Raw genomic sequence first — 21,396 nt, 5'->3', positions numbered from 1 at the left:
GAGTGGAGAATGAAACTTATGGATTATGCAGAACTGGATAAAATGACTGGGAAAATTAGATACCAAAAGGATCACAAGTTCATCGAGGACTGGGGAAAGTTTACGAATTATCTGGAAAACATATGTGATGAACAGACAACGCTAGTCGGTTTTAAAGAGGCTTTGTGATGTTAAAGGTGTATTGTAAAAAGAAAGAGAGACGAAAGGATATTATTAACTGGCAATATAAGATATTGAAATTGCGTAACAAATAGAAAATATGGATGATGGATGGAGGAGCTGGTGGAAGTTCAAAAATTGGAAATTTGTGAATATGGTTGTGTTGACTAATTTGTAAAAGAAAATTTAATTGAAAAATTATTTTTAAAAAAGGAAAGGGTTACTTCCGGGTTTCGCCGCATGCGCAGAAGCACAAAATGACGTCACGCACATGCGCAGAAGTGGCGAATCGCAACCTGCGCGTGCGCAGACGCGCCGCTGCGGGTTGCGCTCTTTTCATGTTGCGAACGGGCCTTTGGAACGGATCCCGTTCGCAACCAGAGGTACCACTGTATTTGGGGGGGTTGAGAGAGCTGCCATCCCTTTGCTATTATCCTCACTTGCTCAGGGGACCAAAGGCTCTCTGGGGCCCCAAACTGAGCCCCCAAACTGAGCCCCCAGATTACCAGTTCCCTGTCTAATTTTGGCCGTTCCCGGGTCAGTTCAGCAAAAGCAGCATCCCTTCTCGGACGCAGGAGAAACATCCCGGATGGACTGAGGAACAGGTTTCTCCCTTGACTGCCCCATAATAGGAACCGTCTCTCTTTTTTTTCTGTTTTTTGCATGGACGTTGCTTCTGAGTATTTAGCCACAGCATTTAAGGGAGAGATCTTGGCTGCTCTCTATGTGAAGGAATCAAAGATTTCTTTGTGGAAATGAGAAGCAGATGGTTGAAAAGGAATTTTCCCTGACTCCAGCACTTTTCCTCTCTTTCTTCCCCCCCCATCCCTTGGGTACGCATTGCTAGGAATGCATCAAATGACACAACTTATCCTGCTTGCTTAAACGGACAGGCCTCTGTTTACAAGATCTATTTTGAAAAAGAGTTGATCCCCCTGCGTAGGTTTTTTGTGGCATGCGACTGTTCACCTCGGCTGTCGACTTTTTACAGAAGAGCCCAAAAGGCAGTGTGGTGTGTGTGTGTGTGTGTGTGTGTGTGTGTGTTGGGGGTGAAGTTCTTTAGCTCTAAACTTCCTTTTTGGGTCCAGGAAGACCAAAGGAAAACTAAGGGAGGCAGGTTTCATGTGTCGGCCACAGTTCACGCACCCAATCGCGTCACTTGATAAGGGCCAGTGTAGTGTAGTGGTTAAGAGCGGTAGATTCGTAATCTGGTGAACTGGGTTCACTTCCCTGCTCCTCCAGATGCAGCTGCTGGGTGACCTTGGGCCAGTCGCACTTCCGTGAAGTCTCTCAGCCCCACTCACCTCACAGAGTGTTTGTTGTGGGGGAGGAAGGGAAAGGAGAATGTTAGCTGCTTTGAGACTCCTTCGGATAGTGATAAAGTGGGATATCAAATCCAAACTCTTCTTCATCATCATCATCTATTCCTATTTTGTGTTAGATCCCCTTTTTGATGCATGAATAACCCGCAAATTCTTGTACAGATGTTTCCTCTCCTGCAGGAGAGGGCTTGAGCACATAATAATAATAATTATAATAGTAGTAGTAGTAGTAATAATAATAATAATAATAATAATAATTTGTACCCTGCCCATCTGGCTGGGTTTCCCCAGCCACTCTGGGCAGCTCCCAACCGATTATTAAAAACAGAATAAAATGTCACACATTAAAAACTTCCCAAACAGGACTGCCTTCAGATGTCTTCTAAAAGTCAGATAGTTGTTTATTTCCTTGGCATCTGATGGGAGGGCATTCCACAGGGAGGGTGCCACCACCAAGAAGGCCCTCTGCCTGGTTCCCTGTAACTTGGCTACTCGCAGGGAGGGAACCGCTAGAAGGCCTTGGCACTGGACCTCAGTGTCCGGGCTGAACGATGGGGGTGGAGACGCTCCTTCAGGTATCCTGGGCCGAGGACGTTTAGGGCTTTCAAGGTCAGCACCAACACTTTGAATTGTGCTCGGAAACATTCTGGGAGCCAATGTAGGTCTTTCAAGACTGGTGTTATGTGGTCTTGAAATGTTGGTATCTGTCTGTCTCGGGTGACAATGGAGGAGTGAACCTTTGGAGGTGAAGTCAAAGCATCGGAGAGTTACAGCATCTGCTGTGGCTGTAGAGACCGATACTGGCCCAAGTAGGACCAATTCAGCCAGCTAGCCCTGGGGATTATCTAATTGATTTCTGAATTTTATTGTCATTCATGTTTTTACACTGTATTTTATGCTGTCTTTATAATTAAGTGTTTTAAAGTGTTTTAAATTTGATGTTAGCTGCACTGAGCCCAGTTTTTGAACTGGGAAGGGCGGGGTGTAAATAATAATAATAATAATAATAATAATAATAATAATAATAATAATAATAATTTTCTCTTCCCTCCTCTGTCTCTCCCTCAGAGGGATTGGGGATCATGAGAGACGCAGTTTCCCCGAAGGCAGCTGCAGTCGCAGTTAATCTCTCGCAAGTGCTGGGTAGCTCACGCATCCCTAGCTCACAAGGTTTAGATACGCTACTGTTTTAAGCACAGAGCTGTTTCGCTTGTTAGCTGAAGGGAGGCTGCACATTTTGGAACGAACCCTAGAGCAACAGTTAACCTGTCCTTGTGGGAGCCCAGGAAACTGCCTTGTATCGAGTCAGGACTATTGTCCCATCTAGTCCAATATTGCCTACACTGACTGGCAGTGGATCTCCAATGTTTCAGGCAGGAAACTACCTGGCAATGCCAGGATTTGAACCCGAGTCCTTCTGTCTGCAAAGCAGAGGCTCTGCCACTGCCCTATAGCCTTTTGTCTTGGGAAAATGCCAGTCCCTGCCCGCAGGAGCTTACAATCCACATTTTTGGAGGGGTATATGTGACGAAGGGAGGCAGGTGGTGCTGTGGGTTAAACCACAGAGCCTAGGACTTGCTGATCAGAAGGTCGGCGGTTCGAATCCCCACGACGGGGTGAGCTCCCGTTGCTTAGTCCCTGCTCCTGCCAACCTAGCAGTTCAAAATCACATCAAAGTGCAAGTAGATAAATAGATACCACTCCGGCGGGAAGGTAAACGGCGTTTCCGTGCGCTGCTCTGGTTCGCCAGAAGCGGCTTAGTCCTGCTGCCCACATGACCTGGAAGCTGTACGCCAGCTCCCTCGGCCAATAAAGCGAGATGAGCGCCGCAACCCCAGAGTCGGCCACGAGTGGACCTAATGGTCAGGTGTCCCTTTACCTTATATGTGACAAATAGTCTCAAGGACTGGAATCCTTGTGGCGAAATAAGAACCTGGTGGCGAACAGCCCACTGTGAAGGCTCACTGATGGCCCCCAAAACTGCAACATCTGGAATACCCCCAAATTTAGTGGGTTGTGTGCAGCATAGCGCTAAGGTGAATGTCCCACTAGTGCAAGAATTCTTCCTGGTGCAATGTAGTGTTATCCCCTTTTCCTCCTCCAACATGCCCCCTAAATCTGTTCTGGGGGTTCATCCAACCCTCCAGAGCAGATCTTGGGACAGACGGGGGGGTGGACCTCATTGCACGAGCACTGATCCTTGCACTAGCACACCTATGTAATTGCACACTGCCCATTGTCCATACGCCAACATACATTTATGTGTACTTAGGTAGTGGGGCCCGCAGCAAAATGTTGCAGCATGGAGTGCTTCTGTTCAGTTTTCTGGTCAGCTGCTCTTATACAGGATAGTCCATTTTATTTCTCAACCCCAAGAACCTCAGAACAGCCAGTCCCTCTCAGCCAAAACTACACAAGAGTGTTGTGAGGGTAAAGGGGATGGAACCCTATACACTACCCTCAGCAATTTTCCACAAAAGAAGATTTTTTAAAAGACAAAGGTCTTGCACTGCAAAGGTCCTCAAAATAAGTTCTGCTTAGAGTAGCCTCACTGAAATGAATGAACCTAAGTTTGTTGTTGTTGTTGTTTAGTCGTTTAGTCGTGTCCGCCTCTTCGTGACCCCCTGGACCAGAGCACGCCAGGCCCTCCTGTCTTCCACTGCCTCCCGCAGTTTGGTCAGACTCATGCTGGTAGCTTCGAGAACACTGTCCCACCATCTCGTCCTCTGTCTTCTCCTTGTGCCCTCCATCTTTCCCAGCATCAGGGTCTTTTCCTGGGAGTCTTCTCTTCTCAGGAGGTGGCCAAAGTCTTGGAGCCTCAGCTTCAGGATCTGTCCTTCCACCTAAGTTAGTCATGTCCATTAATTGCAAGGGGCCTATTCTGAATAATTATGAATATGACTGTCCATTGTGATTCCAGCTTCCTGTTCTCTCTCTCTCTCTATCACACACACACACACACACACACACACACACACACCATGAACGGACTCCTTCAGAACACAGAGGAGTCTTCTTCCTTGGAGGTTTCTAAACAGGTCAAAGGGATTCTTTATCTGTGATTCCGCATTGCAGGGGGTGGACCAGATGACCTTGGGGTCCCTTCCACCTCAACAGTTCTAAGATTCGGTGTCCGCAAACCCGCTGGGTAGTTTTGGCCCCGGCGCTGGGTTTTCCGCTGGCTTCGAATGCAGAAGCGGCGCCTCCTCCTCCTCTGTTGCCTGAGACACCTCCCGTCTCTCACCTGCCTCTTCTGCAACTTCTGCCTCTATTTTTAACCTGCCCAAATTGAAGGCTGGCGTAAGCTGATCAGACATGACAGGGACGCAGCCTGAGGTGCTACAACTGCAGGTATTTGGCAGGAGATGGTGGCAGCTCTCTTCTCTTCTCTCCCCCCCCCCCAACTCCTCTCTCCCCTCCTGCACTAACGCATATTGAAAGGAGGAACTGCATAGCTTTGCTCTAATGTGGGATGCTGCCTTTGTGCAGGTCAGGATGCTGTGGTTAGCTGGCTGAACACTGTCTGCTCTTGTCCAGGGTGCAGAGCGTTTGAGGACCGGGACATTCGCAGGGAAACCCAAATGCTTGTTTACAAAGCTATTGTACTACCAACCTTACTGTACGCTTGTGAAACACGGACCACTTATGAACGCCATCTCCAGCTCCTCAAAAGATTCCATCAATGGTGTCTCTGAAAAGGTTTACACATCACTTGGGAAGACAGGCGAACTAATGTCAGTGTACTGGAAGAAGCAAAGATCACCAGTATCGAAGCAAAGATTCTTCAACATCAACTTCGTTGGACTGGTGACATTGTGATGCTTCCAAAGCAACTACAGTGGTACCTCTGGATATGAACGGGATCCGTTCCAGAGCCCCGTTCACATCCTGAAGTAAACGTAAGACGCATCTGCACGTGCATGGGTCACGTTTTGCTGCTTCCGCGCATGCGCGTGATGTCATTTTGAGCATCTGCGCATGCGCGAGCGGCGAAACCCAGAAGTAACACGCTCCATTACTTCCAGGTTGCTGTGGAGCGCAACCCAAAAATATTCATCCCGAAGCTACTTCACCCCAAGGTATGAGTGTACTCAATTCCGAATTTAAAAATGGAAAGCGTAATGCTGGTGGTAAACAAAAGAGGTTTAAAGATTATCTCAAGGGAGAAATGTAAAGGATTGCACTTGGGCAAAAAAAATGAGAGGCACAAATACAAGATGGGTGACACCTGGCTTGAGAGCAGTACATGTGAAAAGGATCTAGGAGTCTTGGTTGACCACAAACTTGACATGAGCCAACAGTGTGACGCGGCAGCTAAAAAGGCCAATGCAATTCTGGGCTGCATCAATAGGAGTATAGCATCTAGATCAAGGGAAGTAATAGTGCCACTGTATTCTGCTCTGGTCAGACCTCACCTGGAGTACTGTGTCCAGTTCTGGGCACCACAGTTCAAGAAGGACACTGACAAACTGGAACGTGGCCAGAGGAGGGCAACCAAAATGGTCAAAGGCCTGGAAACGATGCCTTATGAGGAACGGCTAAGGGAGCTGGGCATGTTTAGCCTGGAGAAGAGGAGGTCAAGGGGTGATATGATAGCCATGTTCAAATATATAAAAGGATGTCACATGGTGACCAGATGGAGTGTGTTTGCAGCCTTCCTCTGCCCCGGCTGGAACGGAACATGTCTCTCCCGTATCGGACTACAGCCACAGCAGGCGCTGTAACCTCCCAGCATTTGGGCCTCAACCCAAATGAAGGTGCACTCCTCCATTGTCTCCCGAGACAGACGGAAGCCAAGGCTTCCCCGGTTAGAGATGGCGATGCTCCTGAATGCCAGTTCTTGGAAACCACAGGAAGGAAGAATTGTTCTTGTGCTCGGGTTCAGCTTGTATGTGTCCCCCGGGCATCTGCTCAGTCACTGGGAGAACAGGAGGCTGGTCTTATGGGCTATTGTCTTGAGCCAGCAGGAGCTTCTGGTGTTCTTTCTTGTTGTTGCTGTTGTTTAGTCGTTTAGTCGTGTCCGACTCTTCGTGACCCCCTGGACCAGAGCACGCCAGGCACTCCTGTCTTCCACTGCCTCCCGCAGCTTGGCCAAACTCATGCTGGTAGCTTCGAGAACACTATCCAACCATCTCGTCCTCTGTCCTCCCCTTCTCCTTGTGCCCTCCATCTTTCCCAACATCAGGGTCTTCTCCAGGGAGTCTTCTCTTCTCATGAGGTAGCCAAAGTTTTGGAGCCTCAGCTTCAGGATCTGTCCTTCCAGTGAACACTCAGGGCTGATTTCCTTCAGAATGGACATCTTTGATCTTCTTGCAGTCCATGGGACTCTCAAGAGTCTCCTCCAGCACCAGAATTCAAAAGCATCAATTCTTTGGTGATCAGCCTTCTTGATGGTCCAGCTCTCACTTCCATACATCACTACAGGGAAAACCATAGCTTTAACTATACGGACCTTTGTTGGCAAGGTGATGTCTCTGCTTTTTAAGATGCTGTCTAGGTTTGTCATTGCTTTTCTCCCAAGAAGCAGGAGTCTTTGTATTTCGCGGCTGCTGTCACCATCTGCAGTGATCATGGAGCCCAACAAAGTAAAATCTCTCACTGCCTCCATTTCTTCCCCTTCTATTTGCCAGGAGGCGATGGGCCCAGTGGCCATGATCTTCGTTTTTTTTGATGTTGAGCTTCAAACCATATTTTGTGCTCTCCTCTTTCACCCTTATTAAAAGGTTCTTTAATTCCTCCTCACTTTCTGCCATCAAGGTTGTGTCATCTGCATATCTTAGTTATGCTAAAAACTAGGTGCGTCTTATGGTCAGGCGTGTCTCATGGAGCGAAAAACACGGTAAATCAAGTCTTACTGACGTGTTTTAAATCAAGTCTTACTGACCACTGGTCGTGATTTAAATCAATTTGATTTAAATCAAATCCACCCTGACTATAACCCGTGTTTAAGGTGCCACTTGGCTATTAGCTTATATATCCAAATTTCTAACACTGGACACGTGCTCTGCAGGCAGAAGGCCTTTTGCAGGGATGCTGTGCAGGTGTTACAAAACAGAACAGCTTTCTCAGGCGTTGACCCGCAGAACTGCTTGTCTGTGTGGCGCAGGTCAGAAGGATCAGTTCTGCCTTCAGGGCTGCTTCTGAAAGGATGAATCTCCTTCTGTTCTCCTGCTGCCTCCTTTGTGTGGGATTGACGAAACACTGCTTTGCCTCCATCCATGGAGTCGGATCTCTCTTGTCCGGCCTGACGTTCTTTTAGTCCCTGAGCAGCTGGGAGGAGCATGAGAGGTTTAAGCAGAGATGATGGGGAAGGGATCCTCTGTCCTGAATCAGTGCTAGGTAAAGCAGATCAAGATCCTCAGATAAATAATAATAATAATAATAATTATTATTAAAAAAAATATTTATACCCCGCCCTCCCCGGCCAGAGCTGGGCCCAGGGTGGCTATCACCACTAAAACTACAATAAAAACATAATAAGGGGGTGGGGAACCAATTTAAAATACAGGTTAAAATGCAATTTGAAATGCAGCCTCATTTTAGTAGTAGCCCATAGATCAAAACCGTAAGGGGAGGGAAACATAAGGGTCAGACTGAGTCCAAACCAAAGGCCAGTGGAACAGCTCTGTCTTGCAGGCCCTGCGGAAAGATGTCAAGTCCCGCAGGGCCCTGGTCTCTTGTGACAGAGTGTTCCACCAAATCGGGGCCAGTGCTGAAAAGGCCCTGGCTTTAGTTGAGACCAATCTAACCACCTTGAGACTTGTGACCTCCAAGGTGTTGTCATTTGTGGACCTTAAGGTCCTTCGCGGGGCAGACCAGGAGAAGCGGTCCCGTAGATGTGAATTACTATTACTATTATTATTATTTCAATTTATACACCTTCCTGCCCTTCACCTCCTTGGCTGGTCTTACAGAAGAGCAATCACTGCTTCTGATTGTTGAGGCAGAACACATCCCTGGAGGTCTCAGGGCGGTTCACAAACAAGACCACAGCGTGTAAAATCAAACAAAAAAGCAATAACCCAATAGAAAACCCTCAAAGAGCCACATTCTCAAATGGTCTTGGATGTCCTCCCAAGGTGATGGTAAGTTCGGCGGGGTCTTGGCTCAGCGTGGATGAGCTGATCCTATTTCCTTGTTGTAGTTCACTCAGACAAACCCCCACAGAAAACACATTTTAAAAAGGGCATAGGATGTCCATCAGATCAATCAAAGGCCTGGTTAAAAAGGAATGGTGCCTAATGGTGTACAATGAAGGCGCCAGGCAAACTTCCCTGGGGAGAGCATTCCACAGACAGGGAGCCACTGCAGAGAAGGCCCCGTTCTCGTATTGCCACCTCTGGACCTCTAGAGGAGGAGGCACACGAATAAGGGCCTTAGAAGAAGATCTCAGGGTCCAGGCAGGTTCATATGGGAAGAGGCAGTCCTTGAGGTATTGCGGTCCTGAGCCGTTTAAGGCTTTATAGGTCAAAACCAGCACTTTGAATTGGGCCCGGAAACTAATTGGTAGCCAATGCAGTCAGACCAGGATCAAGAATGATTACGGACTCATTGTTAAAACCGTGTTTATGGAAGAGAATCTTACTCTGCTACAAGTGATCGTCAAAGAAGAAGAAGAAGAATATGCTCAAAACGTCTTGCTCCGGTTTTAATTAGAGGTTCCAGTTGCCTGTAATCCAATACTGAACAACTGACATTGGCCTCCTGAGAATTTCTGCTCTGCTTGCTTTAAAAATGTTCCAAGTTGCTAGCCCTTATGAATGCAGCTCGTCCCAGCAACAGCTGACTGCTGGACACCCCAAGCTATGGAAACTGTAGAAACAACCAGAGGTAGATAAATTACTGGTGGTTACTAATAAAATCACAGTCAGTTATTTAAAAGATTTGGGTAGTGAATTTTGATTTTATTGTAAATCGCTAAGGGACTTAGCTACAGATTTGAACAAGAAAATTACAAGTCAAATTGGGTAACGAGTGGATCCAGTCCAATCCAATCTAACTAAATCTAAAATCAAAGCTTCTTTTCCCAGCTAGCTATAGCTAGTATGTCTGCCCCTAAGATATTGATGTTCACAGCTGTTCAAGCATGCTAAAATTAGTATGCTACCAATTTTTTTGGTGCCTTCATCTCCCCCCCCCCCTTAAAATTTAAATAATGTAAGGGGAATGTTTTGAGTTTCTACATCTTAAAATATTGATGAGTTTTCCACCAAAAAAAAGTTCAAGTAAAGCTTTGATTTTGATATGAATATCACGTTGAAAACTGCACTAGGTGCAATGGGTTGTGTAGACTTTAGCTATCCATGTCCATGGATTTCAACGGGGCTACTCGTGAGTATGACAGATGCTGCCTACGTATAGATAATATTTCCTCACACACCCCCACCCCAGGAAAATACTTCATTTCAACCACATTTGGCTATTAAAATAAATAAATATATATCTCAGGCTGCTTTTAAACTGCAGAACAAGAGCAATATCCTGTTCCCACAGTGGCAAACTAGGATTCAGAACCACTTCTGCCTCTGGCTATGGAGGCAGAGCCATAGCATTTGTGGCTAGTAGCCATCAGTAGCGTTTTGGCTCCAAAAGTTTGGCTGGCCCTTTATTGGGGTTGAATTCAGCGTGTGTTGGTAGTGTGTAACCGAACACAAATAATTATGCTTATACAAAGGACATTCAGAGAGCCTGTATGTCTGTGTGCGTTTGTGAGCAAGAAACAGGGCCAGCCCTCCCATGAGGCAAGGGGAGACGACCACCTCGGGCGGCAGAATCCACAGGGGCAGCAGATTCCAGGTAGATCTTCGTTCCCTCCTTGTTCCTGTTGTGTGGATCTTCACTCGGCCCTCCTTCTGTGGCAGGGAGCGAGGTGGCATTGTGTGGCTTGCCTCAGGTGCCCAAACATCTTGGGCTCACGCTGGCAAGAAAACCTGAACTTCCTTGTATTCAACGAGGCTTTGGGTCCTCCGTAGCAGGAGCTTTTGGGTGATTAAGTGGATGGCAAAACACAGATGGGTGAAATGTTTTGTCTCCCATAAAGCTGAAGGTGGGGGGACACGCGTGGCGCTGTGGGTTAAACCACAGAGCCTAGGACTTGCCGATCAGAAGGTTGGCGGTTTGAATCCCCGCAAAGGGGTGAGCTCCCGTTGCTCAGTCCCGGCTCCTGCCAACCTAGCAGTTCGAAAGCACCTCAAAGTGCAAGTAGATAAATAGGTACCGCTCCGGCAGGAAGGTAAACGGCATTTTCGTGCGCTGCTCTGGTTCGCCAGAAGCGGCTTAGTCATGCTGGCCACATGACCCAGAAGCTGTAGGCCAGCTCCCTCGGCCAATAAAGCGAGATGAGCGCCACAACCCCAGGGTTGGCCATGGCTGGACCTAATGGTCAGGGGTCCCTTTACCTTTACCTAAAGCTGAAGGTTTTAACATTGGGCCTTGGGAGCGCCCAGGTAAAGGGTTGTAAAACACCGAGAGATGGAGAGAGTTTTTGGAAAAGCTTCGCCTGGCCTTTAATAGGTGCAAGAATAGCTTAAAATAGACCGAGACACAGATGAAGCGACGTTGGCTGAGACATAGCAATGTTAGTCAGATGTCCTCTCAAGCTCTGTTTCGGGATTGAATTCCATGCTCCTGGAAAGAAAAGCACAAGCTGCTTGATGGCGAGTTGACAGCTTTGGTGTTTGTCATCACTAGGGCTAGGCGAATATCTGGTTTTCGGCATCGCGATATATCACCAGCTAAACATCGTGATATACCAATATGTCCTGATATCTGAAATAAGGATGGAGGTTTTGGCTGGCTTCACGGTTTCACCCACATTGTGATTTTTGCTATATTTGCGCTATATTGCCAGGTCAAAAATTGTGAAACCGATATCAAGACATGGACTGCTAACTGGTTTTGGACGATATCTCGATATTTCGCCCAGCCCTAGTCATCACAGAGATGCACAGCGTGGCACACAGGCCGAGAGAGAAATGTGGATCGAATAAAATCTGTGCAGCCGCCGTGGTTTGAGACTCAGCCTGCAGCTGCCTTTTCCTTGGGGTCCTAGAATCATAGAATCATAGAGTTGGAAGAGACCCCAAGGGCCATCGAGTCCAACCCCCTGCCAAGCAGGAAACACCACCAGAGCACTCCTGACATATGGTTGTCAAGCCTCTGCTTAAAGACCTCCAAAGAAGGAGACTCCACCACGCTCCTTGGCAGCAAATGCCACTGTCAAACAGCTCTTACTGTCAGGAAGTTCTTCCTAATGTTTAGGTGGAATCTTCTTTCTTGTAGTTTGGATCCATTGCTCCGTGTCCGCTTCTCTGGAGCAGCAGAAAACAACCTTTCTCCCTCCTCTATGTGACATCCTTTTATATATTTGAACATGGCTATCATATCACCCCTTAACCTCCTCTTCTCCAGGCTAAACATGCCCAGCTCCCTTAGCCGTTCCTCATAAGGCATCGTTTCCAGGCCTTTGACCATTTTGGTTGCCCTCCTCTGGACACGTTCCAGTTTGTCAGTGCCCTTCTTGAACCTTGGTGCCCAGAACTGGACACAGTACTCCAGGTGAGGTCTGACCAGAGCAGAATACAGTGGCACTATTACTTCCCTTGATCTAGATGCAATACTCCTATTGATGCATCCCAGAATTGCATTGGCTTTTTTAGCTGCCGCGTCACACTGTTGGCTCATGTCAAGTTTGTGGTCAACCAAGACTCCTAGATCCTTTTCACATGTACTGCTCTCAAGCCAGGTGTCACCCATCTTGTATTTGTGCCTCTCATTTTTTTTTGCCCAAGTGCAATACTTTACATTTCTCCCTGTTAAAATTCATCTTGTTTGTTTTGGTCCAGTTCTCTAATCTGTCAAGGTCGTTTTGAAGTGTGATCCTGTCCTCTGGGGTGTTAGCCACCCCTCCCAGTTTGGTGTCATCTGCAAATTTGATCAGGATGCCCTTGAGTCCATCAAGGGCCTGATAATTCCTGCTCTCTGCCAAGGTGGGGAACAACCCACCTCACAGGGTTGCTCTGGGGATAAAACAGAACAGGGAGAACTACGTCTTCTTCTTTTTCTTTGGTGATCACTCATAGCCGAGTAAGATATATTGTTTAAAAATTAAAAATTGTCCAGTAGCACCTTAGAGACCAGGGATGCGGGTGGCTCTGTGGGTTAAACCACAGAGCCTAGGACTTGTGGATCAGAAGGTTGGCGGTTCGAATCCCCACGAATCCCTGCTCCTGCCAACTTAGCAGTTCGAAAGCACATTAAAGTGCAAGTAGATAAATAGGTCCTGCTCCAGCGGGAAGGTAAACGGCGATTCCGTGCGCTGCTCTAGTTCGCTAGAAGCGGCTTAGTCCTGCTGGCCACATGACTTGGAAGCTGTACGCTGGCTCCCTCAGCCAATAAAGCGAGATGAGCGCCGTAACCCCAGAGTCGGCCACGACTGGACCTAATGGTCAGGGGTTTCTTTACCTTTACCTTTACCTTAGAGACCAACTAAGTTTATTCTTGGCATGAGCTTTCGTGTGCATGCACACTGTACCAAGAACAAACTTAGTTGGTCTCTAAGGTGCTACTGGACAATTTTTTAAAAAAATATATATATATATATTTCTACTGCATCAGACCAACACGGCTACCTGCCTGAATCTAGAACTGAGTAAGATTGTCTTCCATAAACACGGTTTTAACAGTGAGTCTGTGAGTGACTGTGGAGGCCAATTCTGAATCCACGTGTCCTTCCACAGTGGGAACATTGGTTTCCAGGCGGGAGTTGATCATGGTGTGGATTTGCCAAGCGTGCCTTCCTCCTAGCATGTTTCTCCCTTGCGTCCTGAGTTCGAGTGTCTTCAAAGCCCATGACACCTTTGGTCAAGGCTGTTCTCCAACTGGAGCGCTCGCACGCCAGTGTTTCCCAGTTGTTGGTGTTTATACTACGTTTTTGTTAGGTGTGCCTTGAGATCTTTAAACCTCTTTTGTTGACCACCAGCCTCAGCTTTCCATTTAATAGAGTAGTTGGTGCATCTTGATCTCTTTGGGGATGTAAATGTAATGAACGGGTAAGTGGAGAAATGGCAGGGAGGAGAGGCAGGCTTAACCCTTTCAGCCCACTTGTTGTTGTTCTTCTCCCACCCCACTCAGGGACCTTGCCTCCATCAGATGCCACAGCATGGCAAATGGGTGCCTTGAATCTTTGCTAGGGGGGGAACAGTTGCAGCTGCAGCCACCCCCTCGTTGGAAATAACTCACACAAGGACACAGATATTAGGTTTATGTTATTGGGCAAATTTTGGCCACAACTTTATTGAAATTACAGAATTTGAGCGGTATTGGCTTAGGCATTGAATGGACCCAACTACAGTGGTGCCCCGCAAGACGAATGCCTCGCAAGACGAAAGGGTTTTCCGTTTTTCGATGCGCTTCGCAAGAGGAATTTCCTATGGGCTTGCTTCGCAAGACGAAAACGTCTTGCGAGTCTTGCGAGTTTTTTTCCTTCCCCCCCCTTTTTCTAAGCCGCTAAGCCACTAATAGCGCTAAGCCGCTAAGCCACTAATAGGGATGCTTCGCAAGACGAAAAGACCGCTAGACGAAGAGACTCGCGGAACGGATTATTTTCGTCTTGCGAGGCACCACTGTATATCTGACTCCTGCCCATTGTGCAGGAAGTCCAGTAAGGGTAAGCCACCAGTAGGGGGAGCCCTGTCGATGCGAACCAACTCAAGCTCCCCCTGGTGTTCCCGTCGGGGTCGTGTCAAGGCCTTAGCCCCCGACCGGGCTTCGGACAAGATCCACACACCCGGATTCCTTTAACGGAATACACTTAAGCACGGAGGGGTAGGTGATGGCCACACCTCCCCTCCCCATCACAAGGTCAATAAATGCCTAACCACAACCCTAACATATTGTGACGATTGCTACGAGGCAGGCGAAAACCAAGTGGCCAGTGCCAATTTGCCAAGTGGAAAAATTCCTACCAGGCCCTTCGGACAACCAAGGCGACCAACCGAAGTCCATAGCAAGGATATTGCCTAACCAGCAAAATAGGGAGGGAGGGTGGGTGATTGAGGAAGCGAGCCAAAGAGGAAGTCCTTTGGCTCGTTCCTCCGTTTAAACGGCTCCGGCCACGCCCCCCCACGCCCCCAGCCAGCGGGTTGGCTGGCCGGGCTCTGACGTGGCCGGGATCCCCCAGGCAATGGGAGACAAAGTCCCCCGCCCCCGGTGGGGGAGTGGGTGGCCGTGCTGTCCACCGCAACACCTCCCCACTGGGAAGTGGAGCAGATCTGTGGATTGCAGGGTGGGGAGAAATGGCTGGTGGCAGGCAGGGTTAAGCACCTCCCCCCACGCACTACTCAGCTTCAACATGCCTTCCTTCCCTTGCCAGTTTGCCAGAGAGAGAGAGAGAAAAGGAAGAAAGGAAGGAAGGAAGGGGGGCACTGAGAAACCAGCCCCTTCCGGCTTCTCCCTCCATCACTGCCAGGCCAGCAGAAACCACCAACTCCCCTCCTCCCCTCCCTGAACTCCTCTTCCATTCCAGCTTGGTTTTTAAAAGAACTTTACAGTGAAGAACCAGAGTTTGCTTCCTTTCCTCCTCCCTCTCAAGCTCCTTTCCTTTTGTGTCGTGTCTTCTATGATGGGCAGCCATATTTGCTGATGTAAGAACCTTTTTTTTTTTCTTTTTTTTTGCTGAAGGGTAGGCCCCAAATCCTTTCTAGCAAAATAAATAATTTGCAGGAATCGGTTTTGCCCATCTGCTACTGAACATGTAATTTCTCCCCCACCTGGGAAGTGTATTTACACCTGGTCTATACGTCCAATATGATAAGGCACCAGTATGGATCCCACCCCAGTAAATAAGCTCGCAGAGGGTTGTGGTTTTTTGTGCTTCCCTGCAAATACAAACCTGGCACAGCAAACAGCTAGGACATTTCTTCCTAATGTGCCGCTAGTTAGCACCTCAGCAAAATCCACTTTTGTACCACTTTGTTCTGGTGGACCCTGGCCTCTGCATGCTCTTCTCCTCTATAGAAGTTTTGAGGCTTCTCGGCACAAAGAACCCTTCAGTTTCACAGCGCCTGCGTCGAAGCCCTTGGAATTTTACACCGGATGGAGCCCTTCATTTAGTTTTGGAAAGAAGGCGGCCGCAAGGCGGAGGCAGCCTGGGATAAAACAGCCACAGCGATGTTACAAAAGCCATTCTGGAATCCTAGCCTGAGCCACAAAGCACATTGACACCTTACCGGCACAGAAACCCCTCTCCCACCTTCAGCTCCCCTCCTCCACGTTTTCCCACATATCTGTGGCCTTGCCACTTTAATCCTTCTACCCAGCTGCAACCAACTTTAAGTTCCTAGCCTGCTAAGTACCTAGTTTAAGACAAGCCTCCCAGAAGCTTAGAAAGCTGAGATGATTTTAATCTGATTAAGGATTTAACTTTTGTATCTTTTAAGAGTATGGCTGTGATTTTTTTCTTGATTCTACTGTTTTATCTTTCGTAAACCGCTTTGAGGTTTTTCTTTTGTTTTTTGCAATCAAGAAGTGTATAATTTTTATGAAATAAAATATGCGTTTTCCCATATTGTTCCCTCTCTCCATCGTTCCTTCTCCACTCTCTGTTTCAGATGGTTAGAGCCTTCCTGTTAAGGAAATTGCTATTTTTGCCCATGTCAGGGCACTGTGTGCGAAACACGACAGATAAAAGAAAATACCGTATTGGCCCGCATATGAGCTGCAATTTTTTTCCACTTCCAAATTCCGACCATGAAAAGTTAAAAGTGTGGCTTAAATTTGCGACCTTACAAAAATTGGCTTTTACGGTATCGCTGCTGAAACAGACATACAGTAAAACGGAACGGGTGTGAGTGCCTGTGGAATTTTAAGGGAGTGGCTTATATTTGGGTCTTGTCTTTTTTTTCTCTCCCCCCCCCCCCGAACTTTAAAGGTGCTGCTTATATTCGAATGCGGGTTATATTGGGGCAATACGGTACTTTTATACACAGTGCGTGGTTAATCTATGGAACTCCCTCCCACAGCATGGCTTTAAAAGGAGATTGGACAAATTCATGGAGGAGCTTAGGGCTATCAGTGGTCCGAGGCAGCGATGTTTCTGAATCCCAGTTGCTGTAAACCAGCAACTGGGGGTTTGGGCTGGGTCTCCATCAATATGCGGATCATACCCAGCTCTACCTCTCTTTCAAATCAGAACCAGTGGAGGCGGTGAAGGTCCTGGGTGAGTGTCTGGAGGCGGTTGGAGGATGAATGGCGGCTAACAGGTTGAGGTTGAATCCTGACAAGACAGAAGTACTGTTTTGGGGGGATGGGGTGGGCTGGTGTGGGGGACTCGCTGGTCCTGAATGGGGTAACTGTGCCCCTAAAGGACCAGGTGCGCAGCCTGGGAATCATTTTGGACTCACTGCTGTCCATGGAGGCACAGGTCAATTCTGTGTCCAGGGCAGCTTTTTACCAGCTCCATCTGGTACGCAGGATGAGACCCTCCCTGCTTGCGAACTGCCTCGCCAGAGTGGTGCATGCTCTGGTTATCTCCCGCTTGGACTACTGCAATGTGCTGTACGTGGGGCAAGCTTTGAAGGTGACCCGGAAACTACAACTAATCCAGAATGCGGCAGCTAGACTGGTGACTGGGAGCAGCCACCGAGACCACATAACACCGGTCTACATTGGCTCCCAGTATGTTTCTGAGCACAATTCAAAGTGTTGGTTCTGACTTTTAAAGCCCTAAACGGCCTCGGTCCAGTATATCTGAAGGAGCGTCTCCTCCCCCATCATTCTGCCCGGACACTGAGGTCCAGCGCCGAGGGCCTTCTGGCGGTTCCCTCCCTGCGAGAAGTGAGGTTACAGGGAACCAGGCGAAGGGCCTTCTCAGTAGTGGCACCCGCCCTGTGGAACGCCCTCCCACCAGATGTCAAAGAGAACAACAACTACCAGACTTTTAGAAGAAATCTGAAGGCAGCCCTGTTTAGGGAAGCTTTTAATGTTTGATGTATTACGGTATTTTAATATTTTGTTGAAAGCTGCCCAGAGTGGCTGGGGAAGCCCAGCCAGATGGGTGGGATATAAATAAATTATTATTATTATTATTATTATTATTATTATTATTATTATTATTATTATTATTAACCACAGGAGGGGAGAGTTGCTCTTGTGTTCGAATCCTACTCCCTGGTTTCCCACGGGCACCTGGGTGGCCACAGGATGGTCCTGATCCAGGAAGGCTCGCCTTATGCTCTTAACGTTCAGAGATGAGAAATGTGCTTACCTTTGGACAGCCGCTTAATACACATGGAAGAAAGCCCTGCAGGCTTTCAGGAGATGAATTTCCAGTTGATTAAAAAGATCCAGAGCCCCCTCTGTTCAATGAAAAGGAGGCGCTGGCTTGACTAACCCAACTGGGAAATGTACGCTTAATAAAAAGGTGCCCTCGTTCACGTTTGTGGCGGCATTTTCTTTGGTGGCGGAGGGGGAGAGGATAATTAAAACGGTGTTATTGGTTGTTGCAAATTCCAGAGGTGGGAACCCAGTGGCAAAAAGGCCTCGTAGCAATATTGAGGACACACGAATGGACTGCGGCGCCAGCTTTCGGAGATGGGAGAGCAGGTGCCAAATGTGCTCTTTCCCAGAAAAGCAAATATGCCGCAGCATCCTTCAAGGGATGTATGAGTCTCGGGTGCAGTCGCTGGCATCTCCAGGTAGCGCTTGTCCGAAACCCTGGAGAGGCGCTGCCAGTCAGTGTTGGAAATACTGACCTACATAGACCAGTGGTCCAACTCTGCACAAGACATATGTCCCTAAGCAAATGAATAGTAAGCCAGACTGAATGTAGTTTGAACCTAGGAGCAACAGCTTAAGCCTTTAAGAAAAATGAGGAAGGGCTGTAGAGCTCAGTGGTGCAACATTTGCTTTCCATGCAAAATGTCTTAATAATAATAATAATAATTATAATAATGTTTTATTTATACCCCGCCCTTCCTGGTTCAAAAACCGGGCTCAGGGAGGCTAACAACAAATTTAAAACACTTAATTATAAAAGCAGCATAAAAGACAGTATAAAAATATGAATAACAATAAAAATAAAAAATCAATCAGATAATCCCCAGGGCTAGCTGGCTGAATTGCTCCTGCTTGGGCCAGCACAGCGGGGAGGCCAGGGGAGAATTAGCTGTGGGGTCTCAGAGCGGGTGATCTTCATAAAAGGGGGAAGGAAGAGAAGGGAAATAAAAGATCAGGCTGAATTCAAATTAAAGGCCAGGCGGAATAGCTCTGTCTTACAGGCCCGACGGAAGGAGGTTAAATCCTGCAGGGCCCTGGTCTCATGGGACAGAGCATTCCTCCAGGTCGGAGCCATCACTGAGAAGGCCCTGGTGGAGGATAGTCTGACTTCCTTAGGGCCCGGGACCTCTAAACTATGGTTATTCATGGACCTTAAGGTCCTCTGCGGGGCAAACCAGGAGAGGCGGTCCCGTAGGTACAAGTGCCCTAAGTCTTGTGTTTGGTACTAGTCATTTCCATGTAAGGAGGGGCAGGGGAACTCCTGCCTGAATATTATTTATTTTTATTTTTATTTTTATTTTTATTATTATTATTATTATTCCTTGTTGCCCTGGGCATTTTAGACTAATAGTTGCAGCCTCTTTTTTCTCTTTCATTAGCTTCTCTGTTTTTAGCCTGCTTTTTCGTTCACACTTGTGTGTGTGTGTGTGTGTGTGTCCCAAAGAGAGGGAATGATCTCATCCGTTGCATTTGCGTGCAGCGGGAACTGTTCTTGTACTTTCGTCCGGCAGCCTGGAATCCTCGGCTGAATTGCAGTTCAGAAACATTTTACGCAAGTAACAACTTCGTTCCGTCCGCTGGCACGAAGGCCGCCTTCTTCTGAGTGATGGTGTGCCTGAGTTGAGGGAATTTTTGTCGTTCTCGACTCCACCACCACTAGAGGAGAAAACGGTCGCGAGTCAGGACAGGGGCAGAAATTCAATCCTGTTCTCCTTTGAAGCCAATTCTGCCCCATTCACACTTTCTGAGATGATACATGAACCAAACACACAGCCATCTTTCAAAATTCATGCGTTGGCGCATTTTGCTACTCAGCCCTCCAGCCGAGTAATGATGAGAGGAATGCATAGAATGGGTTAAAAGGTTCATTTGAAAAAATGCTCACATTGATAACTATAACATTGAAAACATTCTTCCTTGTTTCTGCACCTGAAAGAACTGTATGGTAAATATATCAAAAACAGATTTCAGCAGGGGCAAATGTTTGGCACACAAAGGGGTATATTTTTAGGATACACCTTATTTTTTCGACTGTAAGTTGTTTCAGGCTGCTTTCAATGTTGCGTTTTTAGTCTTGTAATGCGCCCTGGTACCTTAGGGCAAGGGGGCAGGTAATAAATAATAATAAGAGAGCCAGTGTGGTGTAGTGGTTAAGAGCAGTAGATTCGTAATCTGGGGAACCGGGTTCGCTTCCCCGCTCCTCCACATGCAGCTGCTGGGTGACCTTGGGCCAGTCACACTTCTTTGAAGTCTCTCAGCCCCACTCACCTCATTTGTTGTGGGGGAGGAAGGGAAAGGAGAATGTTAGCCGCTTTGAGACTCCTTAGGGTAGTGAAAGGCGGGATATCAAATCCAAGCTCTTCTTATTTTATTAGGGATAGTGTGCTTTGCAAAAGTGTGTCTATTGGTAAAGGCAAAGGGACCCCTGACCATTAGGTCCAGTCGTGGCCAACTCTAGGGTTGCGGCGCTCATCTCGCTTTATTGGACGAGGGAGCCGGTGTACAGCTTCTGGGTCATGTGGCCAGCATGACCAAGCCGCTTCTGGCGAACCAGAGCAGCGCACAGAAACGCTGTTTACCTTCCCGCCGGAGCGGTACCTATTTATCTACTTGCACTTTGACGTGCTTTCGAACTGCTAGGTGGGCAGGAGCAGGGACCGAGCAGCGGAAGCTCACCCTGTCGCGGGGATTCGAACCTCTGACCAGTCACATTGAAATGCTGAAGAATTTTCATGAGGATTTTAAAAGAAACGGAGAATCTCAAACTTACCGTATTTTTCGCTCTATAAGACACACTTTTCCCCTCCTAAAAAGTAAGGGGAAATGTGTGTGTGTCTTATGGAGTGAATGCAGGCTGTGCAGCTATCGCTGAAGCCAGAACAGCAAGAGGGATTGCTGCGTTCACTGCGCAGCGATCCCTCTTGCTGTTCTGGCTTCTGAGATTCAGAATATTTTTTTTCTTGTTCTCTTCCTCCAAAAACTAGGTGCGTCTTGTGGTCTGGTGTGTCTTATAGAGCGAAAAATACGGTATATGTAAATGTGGATAACCAAACTTACAAGATTGGGGATATGGGAAACAGAAACTGAGAGGGCTCTCCATTCCTAGTTGCAAGCCACCTCTTGCGTTCTATATTTTTCTTTTTAAAGGCGGGATTAAAGCAATAATAATCGTAATTATTGGTTTGGGTGCAGTGTTTCTCAGCTGTGGTTGGACGAGGTCAGGGAAGATGGGAGTTGTAGTCCAACACTGGGGGTAGGGCATGGCGAAGTTCTTCTCCCATCTTCTCGTGGCCAGCAGTATCTGAAGTTGCGTGTGCTTCTCGTCCTTTCAAGTGATGGTACCCGTGGGAAGAGATGCTCAGATGCCCAACCTGCTGGGCCGCAGGTGAGCAGGAGGAGGTGGAGCTGCTGGTCTCCGTGTGCCGTGACCCCGAGGTTCCCGCGCAGTCTCCAAGCGGCTCGCTCAGACGTCCACGGGGAAGGCCCGGAACACGATGAACAAACTGAACTTCCACAATAACAGAGTCATGCAGGACCGACGCAGCGTGTGTGTTTTCCTCCCCAACGACCATTCCCTCAACATCATCATAAACGTGAGTGAGCCATCTCAAGGCTGCCTCTTTCCTTCTGTTCCTCGGGG

General features: G+C 47.8%; 1 protein-coding gene across 3 annotated transcripts in view; it reads left to right on the top strand.

Annotated features, from left to right (window-relative positions):
* FRMD6 (FERM domain containing 6) overlaps positions 1 to 21,396 on the top strand; it is a 150,614-nt gene that overhangs the window by 88,455 nt on the left and 40,763 nt on the right. For all 3 annotated transcript variants that reach the window (XM_083734437.1, XM_083734436.1, XM_083734435.1), the window contains one exon: positions 21,090 to 21,349. In XM_083734437.1, the coding sequence (XP_083590563.1) occupies positions 21,251 to 21,349 (99 nt within the window). In that variant the 5' untranslated portion in view covers positions 21,090 to 21,250. The remainder of the gene's footprint in view (positions 1 to 21,089; positions 21,350 to 21,396) is intronic.

This window comes from Podarcis gaigeae (genome assembly GCF_964106915.1).
Source record: "Podarcis gaigeae genome assembly, chromosome: 1".
NCBI classification, from domain to species: Eukaryota; Metazoa; Chordata; class Lepidosauria; order Squamata; family Lacertidae; genus Podarcis; species Podarcis gaigeae.
Note: the sequence above shows the minus strand (reverse complement) of the source record. Positions and strands in the feature narration are given on the sequence as shown.